Raw genomic sequence first — 24,980 nt, 5'->3', positions numbered from 1 at the left:
TCTAAGGGAGGCTGCTAAGGAACTGCTGCTGTTGCCGTCACAAAGGGATCAGGTAGGATCAAGTCCTGGTGTCATCCACATTGCTTTGAAAATGCCCTCAACAGATTTTCCTGGGCGTTTGAGCTTGATGGTTTGTCCAATCTCATCACCTTTATCAATCACATACCATATCTGTTGGAGCACTTGCTACAAGCAGGAGAAAGACTTCAGCAGCATTCAGTTGCTTTGCACTGGCAATTTCCCCTTTCCAACCGGGATTGAATGTTCAACAGGCATAGTCTCCTTACAAGTTTCCGTACTCAGCAGAAACCTTAAAGTTTCCACCCTGAGAACTTGCAGATGACAAGCAGTGGTCCACAGTTCATTGAGCGTATGACCTTGAAATATGTAACACGATCACACAAATGCCTTCTGTTTAACCCACCCCCCAGATGCTACCAAGAATCTACAAAGCTTCCGTGTCAAATAACTCTCCGACATTGACTTCCTCCCACAGCCCCCAATATCTCCTTCCAAACATTCACTCGCCAAAATTTCTCTTCCCCCTAACAGTCTGGTTCCTAGTTAGATGTTGTTGTGAGGAATATAGTACTGCAGCTAGTAATTTCTAGCTCTGAGCGCAACAGCAGCCAGCCATGCCACTCTTTGCTAGTGGTTTCCTAGGCTCTCTCCAACCCAACCCAGAACCTTGTCAGCATTTAAAACACATACAAGGAGTTGCTTAAAGAACAAAGTGGCTCACTTTAATAACCACAAAAGTTGGTCACTATTTAACATGACATTCTAAAAAAAAAAAAGTCACCACAGGATTCGTTTTATAGTAAATTTACAAGCGGATGGTATACATTTAGATATAGAGGTAGAAGTTCACTGTTACAATATTCCACTAATACAGATGCTCAGATTCAAGGCACAAAATTGTGTTTTTTTACAAACAAAAAACCCAACTGCTTCTACAACGTGGACACTTTTTAAAAATGTCTGTGAAGAGACATTTACACACCCTTTCCATCCTTAAAACAGTCAAGTTGCATCCAGCATTAACCGTATCTTTGCAAATTAGCTGGCATAAGAATGAAGACTTACTGTTTTTATCCACCTTGCTTGATTGCTTTTGAATTTTAGACAAGAGCTTGGGTAAAGTAATATTTACATATGAGAGCAATGAGGGGGGCAGGAAGGGTTTTGCCATGATATTTGGCCATAATTTAGATATGCCATTGCACCTCAAAACACAAATTAGCTTTAAGAAGCTACCAACTTTAAAAAGATTTGGGGTGGGAGTCTCTCTCAGTAATGGAATGAAAAAGCCCTGCATTACTTCATTCCAAAAACTTCATAAAATGCACATTTTCCAGTTGAGTTAGGAAAGATTTGGTGTTCAATGGATGTAGGTGTTACACAGCAGAATTTCACTGAAATTTATCTGTTCTACGTAGCCTGGGTGAACCCTTGAAACACCGCCCCACTATTTCACCACATTTGTTTTAAAATGTTTGCTCACGGAAAATACAAGAAAATATAATAGGTGCTGAAACAATTGCATCTTCTGGTTGAATGGCCATCTCAGGAGCAATCTTACAGTTTGTTTACAAAAGAGTAGAATGTTAATGTACATTTAGTGAAATTTCAAAAGGGACAAGGGTGACCACTACATTTTATAAATTCACTTTGCCCATCACAGTTTCCAAGAATTCTATTACTTTATATACAGTATGTAAAAACATTGATTTTCTGTTCACTATACAGGTATAGGATCCAAGAGAATACCACAGTAAAATGTTAACTATTGCATCTGCTAACTGCAAGTGCACTTCACAATTCAGTCATTTAGTGTTGAACATAATTCAGCTACAAACACCAGTCCTTTGTAAAACGTTAAATTCCATTTTTTGCTTCATTGTTATTTGTGGCCTGTTTTCGTTGAGCAATGAAAGGGTACATGCACTTGTCTGCTCCCAGAAACCGGTACATACACACAACTGCTTCAAAAGGCAGGATGCTGAGAGGGGAAAGAAAATAAGAAATGTTATAAAACACTTTACATGACAATTGGTGAAGAATTGCTATTATTATTTATTAAATATGTACACCACCCTTCATCTGTAGATCTCAGGGTGACTCACATCATAAAAATACAATATAAAAAACAACAAGAATAAGTATCAATATTTACATATGATGCATTTATTTATTTAGACATAGATACATGCCAGAAAGCTAAAAATACTGTCTGCAGTTACTGACCTCTCCTTGAAAGTAATAAAAACAGACAAAAGACAATGTGCTATTTTCAGCTTAGTCCCTTTTGAAATAATCTTTTGTACGAGTAAACAAAGCCTTGGCGCAATAACAATCATTGATTACTTTAAATATATGACTGTGTATGACAAATGTTTAAAATGTCAGATAGCTATTAGAAGTTTATATTCAGATATTGCTCGCCCCCAATTTCTGAGCATTGATAAAGAGCCTCAGTTTTAAAAGAGAAATAGACAATGGGAGACCCTGAACACTTCACAGAAACTTCAGGGTAGCCCTCTCCCCCATCAGAAATTGGAGTGCCACATTGATGTTTAACTGAAGGAAGATTTTGACATTGGACTAGTTTTTGCTATATACTTGCTGGGGCACTATGTAGAAACCTTTCAGAGATTAGATGAATCAATACTAACACTTCCAATTTTGTTTTGCTTGCCTTTGTTGATGCCAGTTTTCAGTTTAAAAAACCCCAGAAATTTGAATTAAACTGAAAAGCAAGAACTTCTTCAGATCCAGGATATTTGGCAATGGAATTATTTGTCAAAGTTGCCTCCTGAAGCAATGGGCATAGCTGCTGCTGCCGCCGCTGCCTCCATTAGCTTCACTGTGCAAGCAGAAGCTTGTGCCAATTAAGTTGAATTTGTGTGTATCATCAGAAGGCAAACGAGGGGGTAGGAGTTCTCCAGAACTGAAGCTACAGTGCAAGAGCAGATAACCTAGTGCTGATTAGCTCCCCCGCTTATGATCCAAATTAAGGAGGCCAGGATGCCTCCACTACCCCCATTCCCACCTGTGGATTCCACAATATGGAGACTTAGCAGCTGGACGGAAGGGGGGGGTGTTTGGGAGGGAATCCTTTATTAAATATGAGTGCCAGGTGGGCCTAGTGTGGTGTAGTTTTTCTGCACTTCTGCAAACTATAACATTTCAAACACCACAAGGTCCAAGCGTTAGTTAAGTGCCTTAACATGTGATCCACATAGGCTGTTCTGGGGGATGTGTGTGCATTCTTAATATGCCAATCATAAGATTAAAATAATTGGGGTGAGGAGAAATCTCTCTCTCCCTACCACAGCCCATGAACTTTTTACCTTTTCTAGTGCTGTGCCATGAACAGAGAGAGTATGCTGACATAAAGGGCATCAAAGGCACCTTTCTAGAAAAATCCTCAGGAATGGTTTGTTTTATTAATTCAGAGAAAGTTTGCTGTATTTGGGATCCAAAACTATTTCACTTCCATTGTAGCTATCAAAAACACTGTTTTCCTCTTGCCACACAGCTTGACTTGCGTGCATTATTCAATCAAACATTACAAGTATATTATTGTACACTTGAGAAGTTTTTCCACCAACACAAAACTTTTCTAGCTGTCCATTTATGACAGGCATAGGCAAACTCGGCCCTCCAGATGTTTTAAGACTACAATTCCCATCATCCCTGACCACTGGGACCTGTTAGCTAGGGATGATGGGAGTTGTAGTCCCAAAACATCTGGAGGGCTGAGTTTGCCTATTCCAGATTTAGACTCTCTGACAAGAAGTCTTCCAGGGGTGAGACTAGCAAGAGCAAGTCCAAGATGCACAGCACTCCAATATACTGGGGACCCATTGGTCTGTTAAACGTTATACATTAATTGCTAGTCAAGATTCCAAGATAGTCACCTTTTCATGAAGGTGACCATATACATCAGGCGAGGTGTGCAAATCATAGGTTGGTCTGTAAGTATAGCTCTCATTGCTTGTTTTACACAGTAATCTGGCTTCAGTGGTGGAAGGAAAGGCTCAATTTCTTTTCTGAAAAAGAAAAACGAAAGCCTCATTTTAGAAATATACATGCAGAGAGAAGATTTAGCCAGAGTTAAAACCACTTTTTACTTCAGAGGGAATGGTTTAAATATAAGCTTAAGTCCCATTGATTTTAATATGAGTCAATGGTTTAATTTGGGTCAGATTATGCCATTTTAAGCGTTTCTAAATTAAAGTCTGATCTAGATTAAACAAGTCTGTACATTTACCAGATATAAGAGGCATTTATGACACATCAAAAAATGAAAGTTAAAATGCAGCTTGGCTTCAAATAATATTTGTGTTTCCCTGTTACATGAACAAAGTTAAAGAGATCATATTTATGTTTTGCAATGTAATCTTTTATTGCACTGGACCCAAAATATGTCATTTTTGTGGCATTTGATATAGCTATTGTCTTTTTCAGTTACTGGAGATGAGAAAAAACAAGCTAGTTGTGCTTACCTAATTCTGCAGCCTCTGAACATTCCTGTGTCTACAAGGTAAGGACAGACCAATGTTGTTTTAATGCCATCTTTTTCAGCTGCCTTCAGTTCATGGCTCAAAGATTCGTGAAAACCCACTGCTCCAAATTTACTGGCACAATAATCCTAGATTGGTAATGGAAGAAGCAAGTGTGTAAATATAGCAAAAATAAAGTTAACAGATTTGAAAGCACCGTTCATGTTCCTATTGAATCATTATATCACTTAATCAAAGTCCTCTAAGTGGTGATAGCACTAACTGAAATGATTTCTTCTCATCTGTATTATTAGCTTCATGTAGCAGTGTAATGAGGGGCAGGAATGTATTGTGAAGTCAGTTGTCAGCTTCAAGTCATAATACAAGGAGAAATGCCCCATTAATATGGAAGTGCATATTCTCTTTCATTCTGAAACCTCATGACTTGGGTTATCAAGGGAGAAGGAAACACGCAATGGGAAAAGTAACTGGGAGACAATCTTGCTTGTGGACCACCTGAAGGTGTGGATGGCTTAGTCTGGTAATCTGCCATTGTTTATTTGCCAGCCAGGGATATGAAGTCTAAAACCACTTCTCCTTTAGCATTTCTATACCCTTTTCTGGCTTGCTTGCTTGCTTGCTCACTAAGAAGTTCTGTTCTTTGCAACCTGTTGCAGCACAATAGCTAAATTAGACAATCAGTGTTGATTAATGGAATTATTGTTGGGAGTGTGAAAGACAAAAAAACCACCCACAGTTGTTCACAATTGTGCCTTCTTAAATCAGAACTAAAGATCACCATTGATATTTAAGTACATAAACACTGTATGTAGAGGAGTGACCAGTAAACACTTTGTTTTCATCAAGTCACCAGCACTTATGATGACAACACAGCATGGGGCAGAGTGCTCCAGAAGTACTTAGTGTGAGGCTAGGAAAGAGAGCAGACAGGAGGTACCTTATTCCATTTTGATCACATAACTATCATTTTGAAATCTGTCATGTCACTGGTAATTTTGGAGTGTCTGAAGCAGGAATGCTGCCTTGCAACATCTAGACCAGGGATGGGGAACGTGTGGCCCACCAACTGGTGTTGGAATCTGGCTCCCATCATCTCTGACCATTGGCCATGCTGGCTGCAACAGATGGAAGCTGGCGCCCGACACCATCTGGATGGCCACAGGTTCTCCAACCCTGATCTAACCTTCACTATACCTACAATGGTAATTTTTGGTACATGTAATATGGTGCTGTATGGCACATGGGGATTACGACTATTAAATACCATACTGCTGGTATTTCAACAAGTGTTGCTCATTCTTATTCCCTGCACTAACTCTTCTGAGGAAGCCATTTCTAGAAAGTAAAAAGCCAAAACTGATGGTTACTCTACTGAATTCAAGTTGAACCTTGAATTTTCAACAGAAGTTAGAGCTGTGAGCTTCCCAGAAGTCTGAGTTAATTTGTACGCCAGCAGGTTCAACAACAGCATGAAGCACTTAGACATGCAAGATCAGTTTTAAAGTACAGTAATCTTAACAAACCTCCACTCCAGCGGTACTAAACAGGCCAAGGGAACTTGCAACCGTCACAATGTGTCCGTGATTCAATTCCAGCATTTTGGGAAGGAATGCTTTAGTGGTCTACAAAGCAAGAGCACACGAGTTTGTTACGTAAGTGCCTACCATTCATTGGCCTACTTCTGTATCAGCCAAAATACAAGACTGCAGGCAATTGAGTGAATGGTACCCTGAGATAATTCTTACAGAGAAAATGTTATGCCCAGAGTTTCCATTAGGCCAGATATACTTACCTTTCTCCCAAAGTCAAGTGGTCAGACTAACTTGTCTAAGAGACAGCAAGTTTGCAAAAGTAGTCATAACACACAAGGTTGTCTCTCTCTCCATCCCATTTTAGCCTCAAACATCCCTATGAGACTGGCACAAGGTCAGAAAGCTTCATGGGTGAGTGGAGATTCTAATCTGTTTTTCCTCCTAGTTTCCCTCCCTTACTCTTTAATCTTTACACTGCACAATCTGGCAAAAAGCTCCTATTATAAGCAAGGAATGTATATTTAAAAATATGTATCTTGTTGTACTTAGAAATTTGCAACAATATATTGACATTGCTCAGACTAATGTATGGCTGACTTGTTTTTCACGTTGTAACAGGCATGCTAAGAGGCCAACACAACAACAGATGAAGTCTCCACAAAGCTCCATGTATAATCTCATCTCATGACACCTGCATATTCCTCCATGGACTTTGCTGAGATTCCACCTGCAGAAATATATTTGAAAGATTAAGCCATCTATAATTACTTTACAGCAGTTGCTTTGCAGCTGCCATGCAGTTGCAGGAAGTGACTCTGTGCTAGAATCGCATTTCTGCCAAATTGACTGCATCTGTAAGCCAGAAACAGGGCTCATTTTTAAATTGCTACACCACTAGTTCTGTACTATTAAGGAAGCCCCCCCCCCCATCCAAACCAATACTAGCGGCTTTTAAAGTTAAGTGGCTTCCTAATCTAAACAAACACAATTATTTTGAAATACTGAAAGCTAAAAAGGTAGGGAATTTTCTTGAACTTAAACCACTCGCTGCATTTGTTCACTAGGTAACTGACTGCCTAAACAATTTCAGCTAGAAAAAGACTGCTGCTGACTCAATCTAATTCCATTCTTATGGCGTCTCTGCTTTTTCCAATCAGAGACATCAAAACAGTTTTGCTCTAAGAATGTTCACATGTTCTTGGTGAGGCATTTCTGTTCACAGGTGTTAAATGACTAACTCAAACCTCTGAACACCACACAAACATGTGTTTTCAATGGGCAGCTAGTGGATGACAGAAGATTAACAGGTTCTCCCATTCTCAGTTTCTTGCCTCAGCTCTTAATGAAGGATTCGCTACACTACAGAACTAACTTGGTTTGCTTGAGTGTCCGCCCCCCCCCCCCGGTCATCATCCTTTCAAGGAGTTCAAAACATGAGAAGTTTTGTAGCAAGGCACCAACTGCTACCAAAAATCTGGGTCAAAAATTATGCTGGGAAGTCGTACTATGTAAGCATAATACAGTGCATGCTGTTTTTTCCAATAATGTACATTTTAAACCTGTAGTTATAAGGGAGATCATTAGGAATTGCACCACTATTCCTGTGTTGTTCCTCTCCCTGCTAGTTGGAGAAGCTGCCACCAAATAATTTCACCATCTACCACACTTGCAAGCAGGGCAAGCGATGGAAAATGACTGGAGGACCAAGGAAAGGGCTGATATTGTATCTTGTAGGACTAACAGTCTCCAGCACTGAGCCTTTTACAGAAGAGAGCTTGCATGTTTTCAAACATTTCTCTGCAGCTACAAATGCAGAAAATTCAATATAAACATCAGTTCTCAGGGTGTGCCAACTGTTGGACTCCACCAAGTCTCACACACAGTTCTGTGTGCCCAGACCCATGATCAACCATTATGTTTTGAACTTCTCCCTCTTCTTGAAGCAAGGGGCATCTGCAAACATCTTTGGTATCAACGAAGACTGGACTATGGCTTCATTTATTGCCATGTGAGGGAACAGTTTATTCTAGGACATCATGGTTTTTGGTACAAGACCATTCTGCAGATGTGGCAGTTTTAAACAAACATAATTGTTCAGGAGCAGAAAGTAAAAAACTATTTTGAGCAGAAGGGAAATGTGAGAGCAAAAGCTGGCACGATGGGTAAGGGTTGTTGGGGCTAGTAAGTTGTACTTACTTACTTTCGTCTCCTGTTTCCCACTCTATATCTCATGCTTTCCTTTGCTTCATTGGGGGGGGGGAGATACTATTCATGGGAGAAAGATTGTTGTAATATAATGACATGGTGTCATTGTTCCCAATTCAAAATTTAAATCAGTTAATCTCCATTGGTTGCCTAGCTTCATTTTGGTTCTCAGATTGCTATCATAAGGCTCTTCTGGCTTCATTTACTGAAGAAACCTCTCTCACACAGAAGGGGTGAGACCCAGACTTGCTCCTTAGAAAATAAGTTCCAGTAGAAGCTCTCACTTGACGAAGGAAACAAGAAGTGATATTTGCCAGTTCCCTGTTCCCTTGCTGCACTATTCTAGAGGGTCCTCCGACAGTCCAGAGCAGATTTTTGGGAAGTACAGAGTGCTGCAGCAGGGAAGAGAAATCTTGAAAAATCACCCCTCTGGTAGGAACATCCTGTGACTCAAGTTCTGCACTCATGAAGTCTGGATCCAATTCCCATACCACAAACCCACTCAGAACTACCTCGATTAAAGTTGCTCTCTGTACGGTACTTTTAGTACACTGAAAATAAAAACAAAAGTTCATTTTATGAAGCTTTGCTAGAAACGGCTTCACATGTAGCCCTCTTCCTCCAGCTCCTTGAACCATAACACCATGGAGTAATGCAATACATCTGAACTCAGTTTCATCTGAATTCTTTCCAGGATCTTCATTATCTCCACAACCAAAGTTCTACACCCAATGCTCTGCAGAGTTATAAAAAAATCTGGCACAAACATTTTGTCCCCGATAGAAACCAATAACCATGGAATCGCAGGATTCCATTTTTCCTGTACTATACAGTTCAGCTTGAACAATCCCTTGGGAGGAGGTAGGAACTCCCTACACTTAGAAAACTAGCAGGGAGAGGGCTAATCCTGGAACCCTCATCTGACACACTAGTTTTCTACATGCAAAGAAACTTTGCCTTCTAGGGTCTGAATTGCTTCTCCACCTCCTCAAATAGCAGACTCCATAGTGCAGTCCACCCCTCAATCATGTAACTTGTTTCTGATTCATGTTGATTAGCTCTTATTTAGAAGAGAAAGGCAGTTGCTATATGAGGCAGAACCAATTTAGATATATTCTAGTGGGAATGTGGGAATTAGTCAGAAGTCATAAATTACCCTTTAGAAAGTTTCCTATCCTGATTACAAGAAGTGATTCTGCAACCACTTTTTACCATTTTTAAGATTAATGTTATGCACGTGATCATAACAAGAACAATGAAACCAAGTTATCTATAATTCTATGGTTATGAGGATATAACAAAGGAAGTTCATCTACCACAGCAGCCAATCAATCAATCAATCCGTAAGTAAACAAGTTCAAACTTTAATTTGTGTATGAAGCTGAATTATTTGCTTGTTATTTTATAGTCTTAGGAAGATACCATACAATATTTTAAAATAGTTGAAAGATTTTTATAGCTCAAAAATACCAAGAAAGATGAATTATGAAAGCTTGTTAACTACTTTAAAAGCACCCAGACAAGAGTACAATGCAAGAATGGAACAGCAAATGTTTGAACAGTGCTAAAATGTGTGTAGCAGTAGAATTGTGTTGCAGACTAAACCCCCCCCCCCAATCCATCAGGTAAGATGCTAAAAAGTAGTGCCCTATAGTAGCACTGGAATCTACTTAATGGAGCAGCTGGGAGGGACAATGAAAATTTCATATCCTCTTGGCTCTGTCCTGTTAACCAGCTTCTTTGCACCATCCTGACATCATGAAAGAACTGGTTTAACTGGTTAGACAGAAATACAAGGAATTGCCTCAATTTCACATGGCAGCTACTCTTACTCTCAGATAGCAGAATTCAAAATGATTTACCAAACTGTTCCCCATTGAGAGAACTTGAATACAGTTGCTTTAAAATGTGCTGAAAATGTGTTTAATCTGTATAGAGCTCTGTAGGATCTAGGATACTTGTTCTCCGCTGGAAGAAAGCAAGCTATGCACATTTGATAATATGAATAGGGACAGAGTTGCTGAGTACACCAAAGTCCTACCTTAACAGCTAACAAAGGTTTAGTATTCAGCAGATAGCGCTACCCACTTTCAAAAATCTTCTCTGACCATGAGGCCTAGACGTGCATGCAAAGAGATGCCAAAGAGAACACATACCTGCCTCTGCTTCCTTTTTGATGTTGTCTTTTTAAAAAAATAATATTTATTAAAAGTTTAAGAATTAAAGAAAAAAGTACAAAAAAAGAGAGAAAAAGAGAAAAAGAGCTCTTGATGTTGTCTTCCCCATGTCAAAATTTAAGAGCGTAAGCTTATTTGGGCACGAACCTGCCCTCATTCTTTGTAAACTGCCATGATAAATAACAATAGTCAATTATCCAATAATGGACATATTCAAAGCAGACCCATTGAAATCAACGGGTGCAAGTCAGCCCACTGTTTTCATTGGGTCTGCTCCAAGCATGACTTTAATCACCCAGTAACTGCTAAGAGCTGCTTGAAATACCAAGCCTTCAAAGATGACAACATTAGTGTAAACTACTCCTGTGTATATTAGGAGCACATTCAGTTTTGTACCAAGAGCTAATTGATTGTCAAGAACAGAAAGAGCTTTCCCAGTGACATCCTTCTACTTGTGATAGTCTAAACTTTTTCAGTCCATGGGTCACTGTGGGCCAACCCACCAAAGGTCATATCCCAGTGGTAGATGTGGCAAAATTGAAGAGGGTGTGGCCATCTTTGTCTCTCTCGGGAAAATTTGCCCCTCCCCACTGTCATGGTGGTGGAGGAAGCAATTTTCCTTCATATCACCCTCTCTGTTTGAATGGGAAAAGGAGGGAAATCTTGCCAATCTGCATCCCCATCAAGGCACTGGGCTGAGCAACACCCGGTTCCATGGGACATGAAGACTGTATCCTTTCCCTGCAAATCAGAATAGCAGGGGAGAGTGATCAGCATTCTCACCATGGTGCTGGGCAGAGGTGCTCAGCCCAGCGCTATGATGAAGATGAAGATTGTTCTGTTCCTGCTGGTGCTCTTCAATGCTGCAAAGTTGGGTTGGGGGATCAGTGGGCCATTAGGGAAGGCTTAGCAGGTCAGATCAGGCCCATAGGCCTCCATTTCACAACCCACTATTTAAAGGGTAATGAAATACAACACCACAATTAGTAAATAGCCCAAAATAATAAAACATAATATCCTGCATTTGCATAATATCCTACCAAGGGAAGGCTTCTGCAGAATGTGCTGTAAATAAAGTAATAAATGCATAGGTTAACAGCAACTGTCAGTCTACATTCACCAATAAGGTATTTATGGAAACATGAGGTGGGGCAGAGAGGAGAGGGGGAAAGGAACACATGTCTTGTTAATGAGACCACAGAAGTTGGGACGGTATCGCCAGAGTTTCTAGGGAGTGGGCTAAGAAGTGGGTTATGTCCTAAGTTTATCCCTGTAGGAATGGGTTGTTCAAATATTGGCTTAAGGAGTCAACAAATCAGGTTTTGATTGCCACAGCCATTTGTCTGCCACAGAAATGTTAAACCCTAGCCAAAGAACTAGGCTAAGGCTAGAATAGGAAGATTGCAATGCTGCCCAATACATTCTTTCAGCCCAGCCAGACGCTGCCACTTCCATAGCATACGCCAATGGTTTTCAAAACTTTCCATCTCCAGCAGTGCCAGATTTACGTATAAGCTATACAAGCTATAGCTTAGGGCCTCACTCTCTTAGGCTCCCCAAAAAAATTTAAAGGGAAAAAATCCCTGGATGTACATTTCCAAAATATAAGATAAAAAACAAATAAAATAAAACTACATACAGCAACAGTGTTTTGTGTTATGTAGGCTCCTATGATATAATAGGCCCCACCTGCTATATAAAGGGCCCCATTACCTTCAGTAGCTTAGGGCCTCATCAAACCTAAATCTGGCCCTGATCTCTAGGGAACCCTTTCCACATAGATGTGCTTGCCATAAACATCCTGTGCTCTGCATAGTATTCTGTTCATGTGCAACTCTGTTGGCCAGGCTGTTGGAATTCACCCTTGTCCAATGTAAGCCAAAGGTGAGGCCTGGAACACATAGTCTTCTACACCAGGCATAGGGAAACTCAGCCCTCCAGCTGTTTTGAGACTACAATTCCCATCATCCCTGACCACTGGTCCTGTTAGCTAGGGATTATGGGAGTTGTAGTCCCAAAACATCTGGAGGGCCGAGTTTGCCTATGCCTGTTCTACACTGAAGCACTGGAAGAGGAGAATGGCAGATATAGGCAAGATATCCGGGGAAGGTACCGATTACTCAGTGGTCCCCCGTTAAGGTTCTGAGAAATGCTAGGATTACCTGAAAATGCTATTACCTCGGTCTATGCTATTATCTGGGTCAAGGACTTGGGGACAGAAGGATAAGTCTTGAACACAGGCAAACTTCATGATGCAGGCTTAGAACTTGCCCGTGTACACAATCCAGTGTTAAGATTTCTGGCCTCTGAATAAAGTAAAACCAATTACATTTAACGTCAGTGGCAAGTTCCAAATTGTTTAGCTATTGCTTTACTACTATTTCGTCTATTCAAGACAGACGCACACAGCCTACCCTAATTCAGGATTATCAGGAAGCAAAAGCAGTTGGCACACACTTTAAAAAAAAAAAAGAACAGCAAATAAAGAAAAACCTGTAAAGGTTAGTTTATTTTTAGGTATAGAATCTAAACAGCCAAGCCCCATTAAAGGAGTCACCTTTTGTTTTGCACAGCTCATTATACGTTGGAAGTTTCTTAGCACCACAAGCTTAAATCCCACTTACTAATGCATTCCACTGCTACTTGCGAGAATTCCTCACTTCATTTGATTAGCCCCAGAGCCACGTTTCCATTTGGTTATGAAATAAATGAATAATGTAAATATCTATACTGTCCCCCCCCGACACCAACTCATGTGTCATTATTCTTCGTCACTCACATGCACATATTGTATTTTTCGCCCTATAGGATGCACTTTTTCCCCTCCAAAAATGAAGGGGAAATGTGTGTGCGTCTTATGGGGCGAATGCAGGCTTCAGGAGAGCCCCGTCGCCAGCCCCGCAAACTCGGGGGACAGCGGGAGAGGCGCAGCGCGCCTTTCCCACTGTCCCCCGACTTGGCTAGAAGGCTGGCGGGGGGGAGAAGCCTGCTCCTCCCCGTCGCCAGCCCCGCAAACTCGGGGGACAGCGGGAGAGGCGCAGCGTGCCTTTCCCGCTGTCCCCCGACTTGGCTAGAAGGCTGGCGGAGGGCTTTCCCCTCCTCCAGCCCTGCAAGCTCCCAGAGCGCTGCCAAAGCTGCACGCAGCTTCCACATGGCTCTGGGTCCCGTTCTGGGGGCTGGGGGAGGGAGAAGCTCCGCTTTCCCCTCCTCCAGCCCCGCAAGCTCCCAGAGCGATGCCAAAGCTGTACGCAGCTTCCACATGGCTCTGGGTCCCGTTCTGGGGGCTGGGGGAGGGAGAAGCTCCGCTTTCCCCTCCTCCAGCCCCGCAAGCTCCCAGAGCGATGCCAAAGCTGTACGCAGCTTCTACATGGCTCTGGGTCCCGTTCTGGGGGCGGGGGAAGCTCTGCTTTCCCCTCCTCCAGCCCCGCAAGCTCCCAGAGCGATGCCAAAGCTGCCAAAGCCCGAGCTTCCCCAGCCCCGCGCCTGGGGGGGGGATAATTTTTTTCCTTTATTCCCCCCCCCCAATCTAGGTGCGTCCTATGGGCCGGTGCGTCCTATAGGGTGAAAAATACGGTAAACATGTTTTCTTAAGAGTGCTAGATATAATGGGACCATTTAACTGCACTATTCTGTAGCTGCAGTGACCACAATCTCCTCTCCAAGAACCCATTCATCCATTTATGTTAAGCCATGGTTTAAAGTTTAGTTTTATGTGCAAACCAGGTCACAGTATGTACTTCTCTCTCAGATAAGAGACAAAGCTTATGAGTCGGGGAGGGGGGGGAACCTGTTTGCCTAGACCCTTCTGACCCCTGGATCTAGCAAGTGTTAAAATATAAGCCACGCTAGCTTCCTGCATTGAGGTGATAGCCTGGGTGATGAGCCATTATGGGAAACAAAGGAAGGGAGCAATACTCGCTATTTACAGCGTACACATTATCAGTGTTAGATTCTGACTAGCCCAAAGGGTCTGAGCAAGTTCCTTTTTGCATAGGTAGAAACCCATTTTTAAACGGGTAAGAAATTTGCATGCAAAAAATGCCTTTTCTTAAGAAGAAACTTTTCCTTATAGCACGAAGCTGGAAATGCTGCTGCTGCTGTTGCATTTTTAAAAATGGGTTTCTATTGAGGTAGAGCAGGAGACTCTTAATCTCAGGGCAGTGGATTCCTGCCCCATGTTGGGCGAAAGATTCCTGAATCGCTGTTGGTTAGGCTAGATGAGCCTCGTGGTCCCTTCCAATGTTACTATGATTCTATGAAAAGTGTGAACCTGCTCAAGCTCTTGTTGCAGGGTGGGGGCCCTCAGTCCCTGAGGCCAAATGTGGCCCTCCAGTCCTCTCTTACCTGGCCCTCAGAACTCTCCCCAGACCACACCTCCTTACTCTCCCTGCTTCACAGCCCCAAGTCTTTTTGTCTGCTGGAATGCGTCCCTGAACTCTGATAATTTATCTTGCTTGAATGTTAGGTGAACTGAAAGCAGTGTTGCCGAAGACAAGGATATATCTTTATCTATCTATAAACATAGGCTCCTTCACTTGCAGTGGGAAATGGTATTGTCAAGCAAGAGCTCCATCATGGAATATTGCCAATTGTGCAGCTCTGCTTATTGAGGGATACTTTTGATTTAATCCGGTATTTAAAAGGTGCATTACTTTCACCCTGCCCAGTTAAACAAACTTGAGTGTTGCAATAGCTTCACCTCTATGTTGCAAGAGCGCACCACTTAAAATCCTAGAACAAGAAATGTTTGTTGTTGGTTACGGCTTGTGGCTGTGCTCAACCTTTTTACTTTCCTATAATACCTGCAAATCTGCCCCCTTTCGGCCCGATCTTTGAGTGGTGCATGGAAGATGGTATGTAATCATCCATGAATGAATCCCAAGAGACAATTTGGCAAGCTGTTATTAACAATTAAATGGATAAACACTGCTCCTTTTTAAAGGAGACATAGTATGTAAGCACAGAAGAAACAGTTCTGGCCTGAAGGGATTGTCTAGAACCTACGGACAGACAAGAGTAGAGTGCCAAGCAACTTAGGAAACAGAGTGTGTGGCTGTGTCATTCCCAGGGAACCAAGGTCTAGGAAAAATGAACCTGAGCTGGTTAAACATTCATTCTAAGCCAGTAGAGTTTAGTGTGAGGCTTCTTTTTCAATGAAGAAGCCAAGACTGCATTTGCCCCTTTAAGCAAGTCTCTTGTTCCTTTCCAGAAGGATAGTAATTTCAGAAACAGAAGGATGGAGGACCCAGAAACATGAACAGGTATAAAACAGTACATAGGCATGTGCAAATTATTTTGATTTACAATTAGATGGAGGGATAAAGACATACCCAGGTATGGGGGGGGGGAGCCTCCATTGCTTTGAAAAGTATTTAGCAACTTGTAGTAAGCAGAAGCCAAGACCTTCAGGCTACAGGGCGGGGCAGGCACAGGGCAGAAGAAGCTAAACTCACCAACCTCTTCCTGTTCACAGGTAGAGATGTTATACATTTGAAGTTCTATTTCCACTCCTGTTCTTTGCATTCCAGCTAACCTATCACGGTTCTAGGATATTGGGCGCCCATACCTAACTACCCAGAACTATCAAAATACTTCCAAGTGCAACTTATACAGGAGTGTTTTTTCATGCTCCTTCTTTCCTATTTCAACTGGTGTATGCCAAGTCTTAGCCTAACACAGTAGTGGAAGCTAAGCCAAGGATCAAATAATACATTTGATAAGGGATTGGGGGGGGGGAGCAACATGCAAGTTATGTAGAAAACAAATATGTAGATCTTTGGGTAAGCTTAAACTGTCCCAGGTTCATACTATCTTACAATTTAAATAAATGCAGTGTGTTAAGGGAAGGAGAGAAAGATAGTACACAGTAAAGGTAAAGGTACCCCTGCCCGTTTGGGCCAGTCTTGCCAGACTCTAGTGTTGTGCGCTCATCTCACTCTATAGGCCGGGAGCCAGCGCTGTCCGCAGACACTTCCGGGTCACGTGGCCAGCGTGACAAAGCTGCATCTGGCGAGCCAGTGCAGCACACGGAACGCCGTTTACCTTCCCGCTGGTAAGCGGTCCCTATTTATCTACTTGCACCCGGAGGTGCTTTCGAACTGCTAGGTTGGCAGGCGCTGGGACCGAATGACGGGAGCGCACCCCGCCGCGGGGATTCGAACCGCTGACCATGCGATCAGCAAGTCCTAGGCGCTGAGGTTTTACCCACAGCGCCACCTGCGTCCCTTAGCACACAGTAGGGTTGCCGTAATTTGAAGAGGAAAAAAAGAGGACACATTTGCTGGTGCCTGGGGTGGGGGTGGGGGAAGGAGGGGGTGCAGGAGAGAAGATGCTGGCCTAGATAGCCCCATGGTTTGACCCTGCAGGATCCTTTTTATGGTCCTATGCAAAGGCGTAGCTGGGGGGGGCACACCACGGGGCCAGCAGTGTACCCAAGCATGAGGACATTTTGGCAAATACAAAAAATCCGCCAGGACAGAAATTTTACCTGTGGGGAAAAAAGGACATGTCCTGGAAAAAGAGGGCATATGGCAACCCTGGTACACAGGGAGAACCCAGGTTTAACAAGAATCATTTATAAAGTAACTGTAGTTATCTTACTGAAGTTCACTGGTTAATGAAAGTGTCTAAAAGATATTGAGGGTGTACTCACAAGCAAGCTCCCTCTGCTAAAAAGCCGGTTGGTCTATATTTAGATTTTTGCACATAAACTGCCCCCCATTGTCAGCCTTTGCATTTAATCAGTCAAACTGTTGTACTAAAATATTGTAAGGTATTTCTAAATACACAGAACAGTCTATAGTACTATTAAGCATGTTGTACTGCCTGGCACCACCTCAGTTCGCTCTGGAGGAGGCAAAAAGCCAATGTGCAGGCTCCAAATATGGTAGATATATACATGACATCTCAAAGCTATTTTTAGCTCTGCTTAAGTGTTTCCATAAAACAGATTTAAAAAAGCAGGAGTGTGCCACCGATTCTCCCGCTGCCTTCTCTCCTATGTGAATTGCCCCTTTTCTCCTACACTCTGCTTCAGGTATAGAAGGGCTGGCCCAAGACAGTTTGGCACCTGAGGAAAACCACAAAATGGCGCCCCTCGCCAGGGGAGAAGGGACTAGTGAAGATCTACATGAAGAACAAGGGTGGGAGGAGACCAGCAGCAACTCCTATTTGCCAAGAGGCCACTGTAGATGTGGCATGCGGGGTGGAGGGCTGACGAGTTGGCCTCCAAGGAGTATGCTGTAGATTTTGCTGCTACCGTAGCAGCAGCAGCAGCGGGGAATGCTTTCCTTGGATTTGCTGCCCTATGGCTCCTGCTGCCTGAAGCAGTTGCCTCAGCTTCCTTCATGGGTGGGCCAGCCCTAAGGCATGGTGCAGCCTGGTGCATACATATCAGTACTAACAATGACTAATGATTACTAGGATTGCCATCATAATCAGAGCTACAAATCTGCATGTCCTTGCATGAGGGAATCCAGGTGGCATTGGCCATGGTTAACAGGGATAAAGATTCAACACAGAACATAGAAAGAAGGAGGACTAAAAGTAATAGGAAGGGAGCAGGCACATTTACAACACACCACTTCTGCTAGGCATGGTTAGTGGCCAAGGGATGTCATGTCAACTCTGCACCAATCCTGGAGACTACACTCCTGGAGACTGTACAAGCACCCTCATTTTCAATGGTTTTCATAGACCTAATGCAGGACTTCTATTAGGAAGTCTGTCTTTTTGAGAAGATGCTGCAATTTGACATAGCCCATTGCTACATACAATAGATACAAAGTCTGTTGAATTGCCCACATATCAAATAAGGCATGTTCTACACCACCTGCCAACCTAGTTCAATGAAGGAAACTTTGCCACCTTTCTTGAGGAGTTGGCTAGCCAAAACAAGATCTGGACATGTTACAGGTTCCAAATAAGCCTGCAAATATATGGCTTGAACACAGCAACATTTTCTCTTTCAAATGGAGCAAATGAACTTAGCTAACACCTTAGGTACAAAGAGATACCTGGGCTGATCACAATAATGAGGGGGTAATTCAGCCTCTGTGCAAGACTCAGATTAGTACAACAGGCAATAACTTCAATAGGTGTTTACCCTGCTGATGATCTCCTGATCAACACACAACACAAAGACTATCACACCCCATACCCTTGGGCTTACACTGTCATAGGGAGGTAGGAAAACGTGCATAGGACTGTATCCTAGGAATTGAATGAAGTGGAACTTACTTTTCAGTAGTCATGCCTAGGATTAGTCTGTAAGCAAGCTTAGATGCATACCAAGTGAGATTCAAACAGATCACTCATACTTTCCCATGGGCAGAAGGTCAAGTTGATAATATTCTCAACAAAGCATCACAACACGGCCAGAGGAGGACATCATGTATGTAGCACTAAACCATGGTTTAATGTTACTTGGAAGTACAACAAATAAGAAATCATGCACCATCTCCTACCATGCTGGCACTATAAGAGATATTGATAGAGAATTCTAGCAAAGATTATTCAGACTTGTATACATAGAAGGTGAAGCAGTATTGCTGTTCAAAAGGCTTGATTTGGTTGCACTGACAGTGTTTATTCTCTGGATCAACAACAATCCTGTTTGGAACCACATTCCCCAAGAAAAGCAGTGTTTGTTTCTTATCACTTGTGGAGGTGATTCAGCGCTCTCTCTCTCTCTCTCTCTCTCTCTCTCTCTCTGTGTGTGTGTGTGTGTGTGTGTGTTTGACAGCTGTTCCCTCATTATGCCTCAAAGAGCTTTGGCTTTTCTTCATTATAGCAGAATCCAGAAATCTGAAGCAAGTGGACACTATTTAATTTCACCAAGGCCAACCAATTGGAAAAGCCAATGTAAAATACCAAGTACGTATACTGAAATTGAAGCACCAATGTACCTACTAAAGGCTCTTCCCAATTTTTACTTATTCCATTTCTTTTGCTACTTAATTTGCAGAAATTAATGATTTAAACATCCTCTTCCTTTGTTTATATTGTTCTACATTTAGGAAACTAGCAAATGTATTCAGTTACCTAAGTCTGGGAAACAAAAGAACAGCTTGAGCATCCACCTCGGAGAATAATTTATTGATAAAAAGCATTCATAAAAGGGTTGTGGGTTGCTACTTGAAACTATACAACACTGCATGACAAGGTATTGACTTGTTTAGCTGAAATAGGCCTGTCAAGTTCAGGCCACATGACAAAGGTGAGCTCCAGAGCAGTACTTCAAAGGGAAAAAGAGCTTGAAATGTCTTAAGTATCAAAATGGTTTTCAAAACATACCTAAGGCTGCAATCCTTAGGGGGTGCGAAACATTTTCTGGTTTCCCCCACTGAACAGAGAGTGGGACTTACTTTTTCAATAGACATGAACAGCACTGCATTATTATGTTTCCATTGTTAAATTAGGATTTTTAAATGAATCCTTAGAATACACAATAATGTTGCACGTTATTGTTGAATTAGATGCCTGAAGCAAGAGCAGCTGGGCAGGCTAGGATCCGCCCATATTTTAATGACAATGATGTCATAAGTGACCACTTCCAAGAACTCTAAATTTTTACAGCTATGCCACAAGCATGCATTTACTCAGTTACCAAAGTTCCCTGTTTTTACAAGTATAAACTGGGTGTTTGCATTTCATTTTTGCAGAAAAATCCCTCAGGCTCATTCTAATTGTAAAACATTTAAACCAATATCTTCTGAATTGTTCAAATAGTGTATGATGAAACTGGATCTTCCTTCAATTCATGCTTTACTCACTGAACAGAATGCTTGACATAAAGGTCATGAACCAGTCTTCTACTCTCCTATCTTAAGATAGGCACAGCAAATATTTAGAACTCTCAGTAACACGGAGTTTGCAGAGTATTTCAACAGTATAGATGCTGTAATTGACACTGGATATTATGCAGTGGATTTTGAAGGAAATTCAAGAAAATATTTCTGAATATAGCCTGGTATTTAGGCAAAGTCTTTAAAAAGTCGCTCTTTATAAACATTGGTCCAAGTCTTCCCAGGAAAACAGAGGAGAGAAAAATTTGCAATATTCTCTGCATATCTGTATTGTCCCACTCTTTTGGCTGCAATCCTGTATGCACTTACCTAAGAGTAAGTCTCATTGAATACAGTGAATTAATTCCAACCCAACATGCATACAATAGAACTTCGGGTAGAAAAAGCAGCACTTGCTCAAACTCTATGTGGGTATCTTACACCATACTATTTAATGTGGTACTGTCCAGCTGCCATAGACTACAACTCCCATCTTCCATAACCTTTGACCATGCAGGCTGGAGCTGATGGGAGCTAAGAGTTCAACAACCTCTGGAAGGCACCACGATGACTACCAAAGACTTCTGTTTTGCACTATTCCACAGCCTGCCCAGCTGCTCTTGCTTCAGGCATCTAATTCAACAATAACGTGCAACATTATTGTGTATTCTAAGGATTCATTTAAAAATGGTTCCACAGAAGATAGCCAGAAGAATCAAGGGAAAGCTGCATAGCTTAGTATGAAAAGTAATACACAGCCAAGACTTCTGCTGTTGGGAAAGCTTCTGCATGGGACTTTGAGCAGATGCTACCATTTGTAAGCGATAACATTGGGCTCAGTGGACCAAAGACTCAATGAGTGTAGCAAAAAGGCCAGCCGATATCTCTGTATACCAGAGGCTCTGACCTCTGGTATTAGCATTAGCCACATTCAGGTCCCAATGAAATCAACAGGGTGAAAGTTTGTTGAGACTAACTTGCCCAATTGTTGTTTTTAGTTGAACACAATTTTCTCAGGATCTGGCTCAGTGAGTAAAGATGGGCAAAGTAACAGAAGGCCCAAATTATGCAATGCTGTCACACAAAAACAAATGCTGTCCTGAACAAATTGTGATTTCATTTTATAGGGAACAGACAGACTAGATCTCAAATGTAGTAACATAAATAGATATACTTACCCAGAAGTGTGCGTGGCAGTTAACCATCATGGTCCTTTCAATAAGCTCATCGGGACATTCCAGGAGATGGTGTCCAGAAACCACGCCAGCATTATTAACCAGGACTGAGACTTCACCAACTTCTTTGCGAACTCTCTCAGCAGTTGTGTATACGTTCTCTCTTTTGCTCACGTCACAAGTATATGTGTGGACTTGCAAGTTGTAGTGAGGTACCACTTCTTCACCATGTCCAGCTACTTACAGGAAGCCAGACAAGCAAGGGGGGGGGGAGAGAGAGAGAGAAAAGAAAACGATTTCAAGTACCATGCAATGCTTAAATATCAGAAAATAAGTGGACCGCTTGATCCACAAACCACTTCAGATGGAGTTTTTAAATTTGAGGGTATGGGAACATGCAGCTTGAATGTTATATTTACTTAGAAATAAGTCTTACTGAGTTCAGTAGATTTAGGGCTTATTCTCAAATATGAACAAGACTGCAGACTTCCTTTTTTTGTTTTTTGTTTAAAAACCCAACTATTCTATTTGATAGGTTTGTGCAAATGGTGCACATGAGCTAAATTAAGCATGATGATGGTGGTGGTGAAACAAACTGGTGAAGCCATTTGTGACACTACAATTCTAAACAGTATACTCAAAAGCCAGTTCCACTGAGTTCAATGGGACTAACTCCCAGGTCACAGAGTCTAGGGGTAAAGTCAAACCATTGGAAAGTTGCAGCACAAATATGTCAGACCATTGCTTTCCATGTGTATCACACTGCATCTCATACAACCCACAACCTGGATTTCTGTGCAACAGGCAGCAAAGAGTATTCCCATTTCACCACCCACAAGATTTACTGTCCCAAATATGCCCAGACCTCCTTTGCCATATTTAATGGCCATATTAAATTCCATTGGAATAAATTATTTCCTTCTCTTCTTCTGTTCCAGGAATAGGCAACAGTCAGGTAGAGCACAGGAACTCAGTGTTAGAACATATGTTTTGCATGCAGAAAGTCCCAAGTTGAATCTCTGGCATCTCCAAGTAGGATTGGGAATGTCCCCCATCTGAAACCCTGGAGTCTCACTTTCAGGTAGTATAGACAAAACTGAGCTAGATGGACAAAAGGCAGCTTCCAATATTATTAGTAAACATTTGGTTAATCCTCTCCTCTTCCGATTCTTGGTTGTGCATTTCAGATGGGGTGGCCAGACCTTTACACAGTTTTCTGAAAATGGTCAATGAAGGCTCATTTGCTTTTATTCCTATTTTAACACCTGCACATTCAATTTAAAATTTGCAAACCGCTACAGCCCAGCATACCAAAGCAAGAAAAGTTCCTCAATTTCAGCCTTGCCTAGAATTTCTGGAATCCGAGATAACTGTTGTGCAGTATTTGGAGTACTCAATGAAATGGACCAACATGACTCAGTTAAGTCCCATTAATTTCAGTGGAGAAGTTAATTGAATACCAGTCATTGCCTTTAGTGTGCCAATCTCTGCCTGTAAAAAAAATAAATCACTGCACCCCCCCAAAAAAAAACTTCTTGGGTGGCAAGAATGGAGAATATTCCCCTAAGACCAAGTCGTTAAAAAACCCCACCCAACACTTTTTCACACAATAGGAGGACTTACGAATGTTTGCAACTCAGTCACCCTTGATAAACAGGCAGGTAAAGTCACTCTGGAGAACACTACAAGCTGTACAAGCCGTTGTCTCTTTCTCTTCCCGCCCAACCATGTACAGATCCGTGTGCCAGAAAAGCATCCTATCAAAGAACTCCACAATCTGCCTTATTGCCCCTCTTTCTGTTAAAGAGAAGACATCCCTTGCCCCCGGAAGACAGAATGATCCTGAAAGTTAATCTGGAACTTTGTCCAGGTATCGGCAGGAGGTCTCTGCACAAGAGCAACGATCCAGGAGGTAACAGTTTCAGCTACTACTATTGCCGCTGCTTTTGAAATGTTTTCCCCTTTCCTATACCCTCTTCTCTCCAAATCTTGCACTTTATTTTAAAGCACCCAAGGCTGCAATCCTGCACGCTTACCAGGGACTAAGCCTCACTGAACTTAATGGGGCTTACTCCCGAGTAGACCACGTGCAGGAGCGCGCTGTTTTTTAAGTATCGATAGAAAAAAAAAAACCTTGCTTTTCTTTCCTAGAAGGAAGTGGCGCTTGCTTCTCTTGTTTGCCTTTTAAGAACCCGGGACTTCCCAAGCTCATCCCCGTCCCCACCTCAGCGACCTCCTCCCGCCGGTCGGTTACCTTTCTGAGCAGCGACCACGGCTTCCTCGGCGATCTCCCGGTAGATGTGCCGCACCATGCCCGCCGTGTCCTCGTTGCTCTGCGTGTTGATGTCCCAGAGCACCAAGCGCGCCCGGCGGCGGGCAAACTCCAGCGCGAAGAGGCGGCCCAGCCCACTGCCAGCGCCGGTGATGAGGCACACCTGCCCCGCCACGCTCTTCTCCTTGGGGCGCATGAGCCACTTGGCGGCGGCCACCACGAACGCCCAGAGGACCTTGAAGGTAACCACGAAGAACTCCAGGACGATGTTCATGGTGGCGGCTCCCTTGGAGGGGGGTCGGGGAGCCGGGAGGAGCAGCGAGAGGAGAAGCGGGTGGCTGAGCAGCAGCAGCAGCAGCAGCTCGCGGCGCCCTAAAAAGGCTACTTCGGAGCCCCCCCGCGCGGAGAAGCCGGGAGAGCGCGCGCGCGCCTCGACAATTCAGCGAGGGGCAGCGCGCCCGAGCATAGCCAGGGGCGCAGAAACTGCCCGCTCTCTGCCTCCTCGGACAGCGAAGGGAGCGCGCAAGCTGCTTCCGCGCTTAAGGCAGGAACTCTGCGCTAGGCACCGGCCAAGCCTCCTAAGGGCACCTCAAGGGCCGCCTCCGGCTTCGCTCTTTCAGTCGCCTTCGGTGGCGGCGGCGGCGGCGGCAGTGGCCACTACTTCTTGCTACGGGCACTCTAAAGGAAGGGCAAATCTCTCAGCGCCCCCCTACCCTGAGGTGACCACCGCGAGCGGCAAGTTAAAGCAGCGCACGGAGCAAGTTTCCCTCGGAGGCTCCTGCTGCGCTTCCTCCGCGCTCTCAGGACAAACACGCCCCGCAGGACTCACGCGAAGGGGCGTCCGACTGCCACCTTCCCAGCTCGCGGAAAAGGCTGAGCGGTGAGGCGGCCGCGGCTGCTGCTGCTCCTGCTCCTACTACCCCTCTCACGCTCCTCGCGCCTTAGCCCTACCTGTCCCCTCCGCCTCGCGGCTGTGCCCAACCTCAGCACCTCGCCCCTGAAAGTGAACATTTTCCCACCACTCGGCGCTCTATATAGCCCCGGCGAGAGGAGGAAACCAGGCCCCCCTCCGCCAACCCTCCCGCCCCCAAACCCACCATCATCCGCGCTTCGCAGCCCGGCCCCGCCTCCTCGTCGCCCACTTTGCATCCCTAGGCCTTCCCCCGTCTATTCCCGTCACGTTTCCGCCCAGCAGCGCCGCCCTCCTTTATTAACCAGAGAGCCCAGTCCGGCCACGACGGCGCAGTCAAGCGCGGCGGCGGCGGCGGCAGCGGCGGCAGCGGTAGCGCGAACTGTTCCCCGCGC

General features: G+C 43.5%; 1 protein-coding gene and 1 long non-coding RNA gene across 2 annotated transcripts; one reads left to right on the top strand and one right to left on the bottom strand.

The window, feature by feature from the left end:
* Positions 1–717: 717 nt before the first annotated feature.
* Positions 718–24,744, bottom strand: RDH10 (retinol dehydrogenase 10). The gene is made up of 6 exons (XM_082233959.1): positions 23,658–24,744; positions 21,407–21,639; positions 6,053–6,151; positions 4,512–4,657; positions 3,924–4,055; positions 718–2,002 (listed from the first exon to the last, which is right to left on the bottom strand). The coding sequence occupies exons 1-6, from the start codon at positions 23,947–23,949 to the stop codon at positions 1,879–1,881; spliced, it is 1,026 nt and encodes a 341-aa protein (XP_082090085.1). The 5' UTR covers positions 23,950–24,744; the 3' UTR covers positions 718–1,878.
* Positions 16,737–23,686, top strand: LOC309538505. The gene is made up of 3 exons (XR_014222249.1): positions 16,737–19,317; positions 23,139–23,315; positions 23,555–23,686. It is a non-coding gene; the product is annotated as an uncharacterized lncRNA (long non-coding RNA).
* Positions 24,745–24,980: the final 236 nt, after the last annotated feature.

The sequence above is a fragment of the Podarcis vaucheri genome (assembly GCF_965113315.1).
Source record: "Podarcis vaucheri genome assembly, chromosome: 8".
NCBI classification, from domain to species: Eukaryota; Metazoa; Chordata; class Lepidosauria; order Squamata; family Lacertidae; genus Podarcis; species Podarcis vaucheri.
This window is presented reverse-complemented; position numbering and strand designations above follow the sequence as displayed.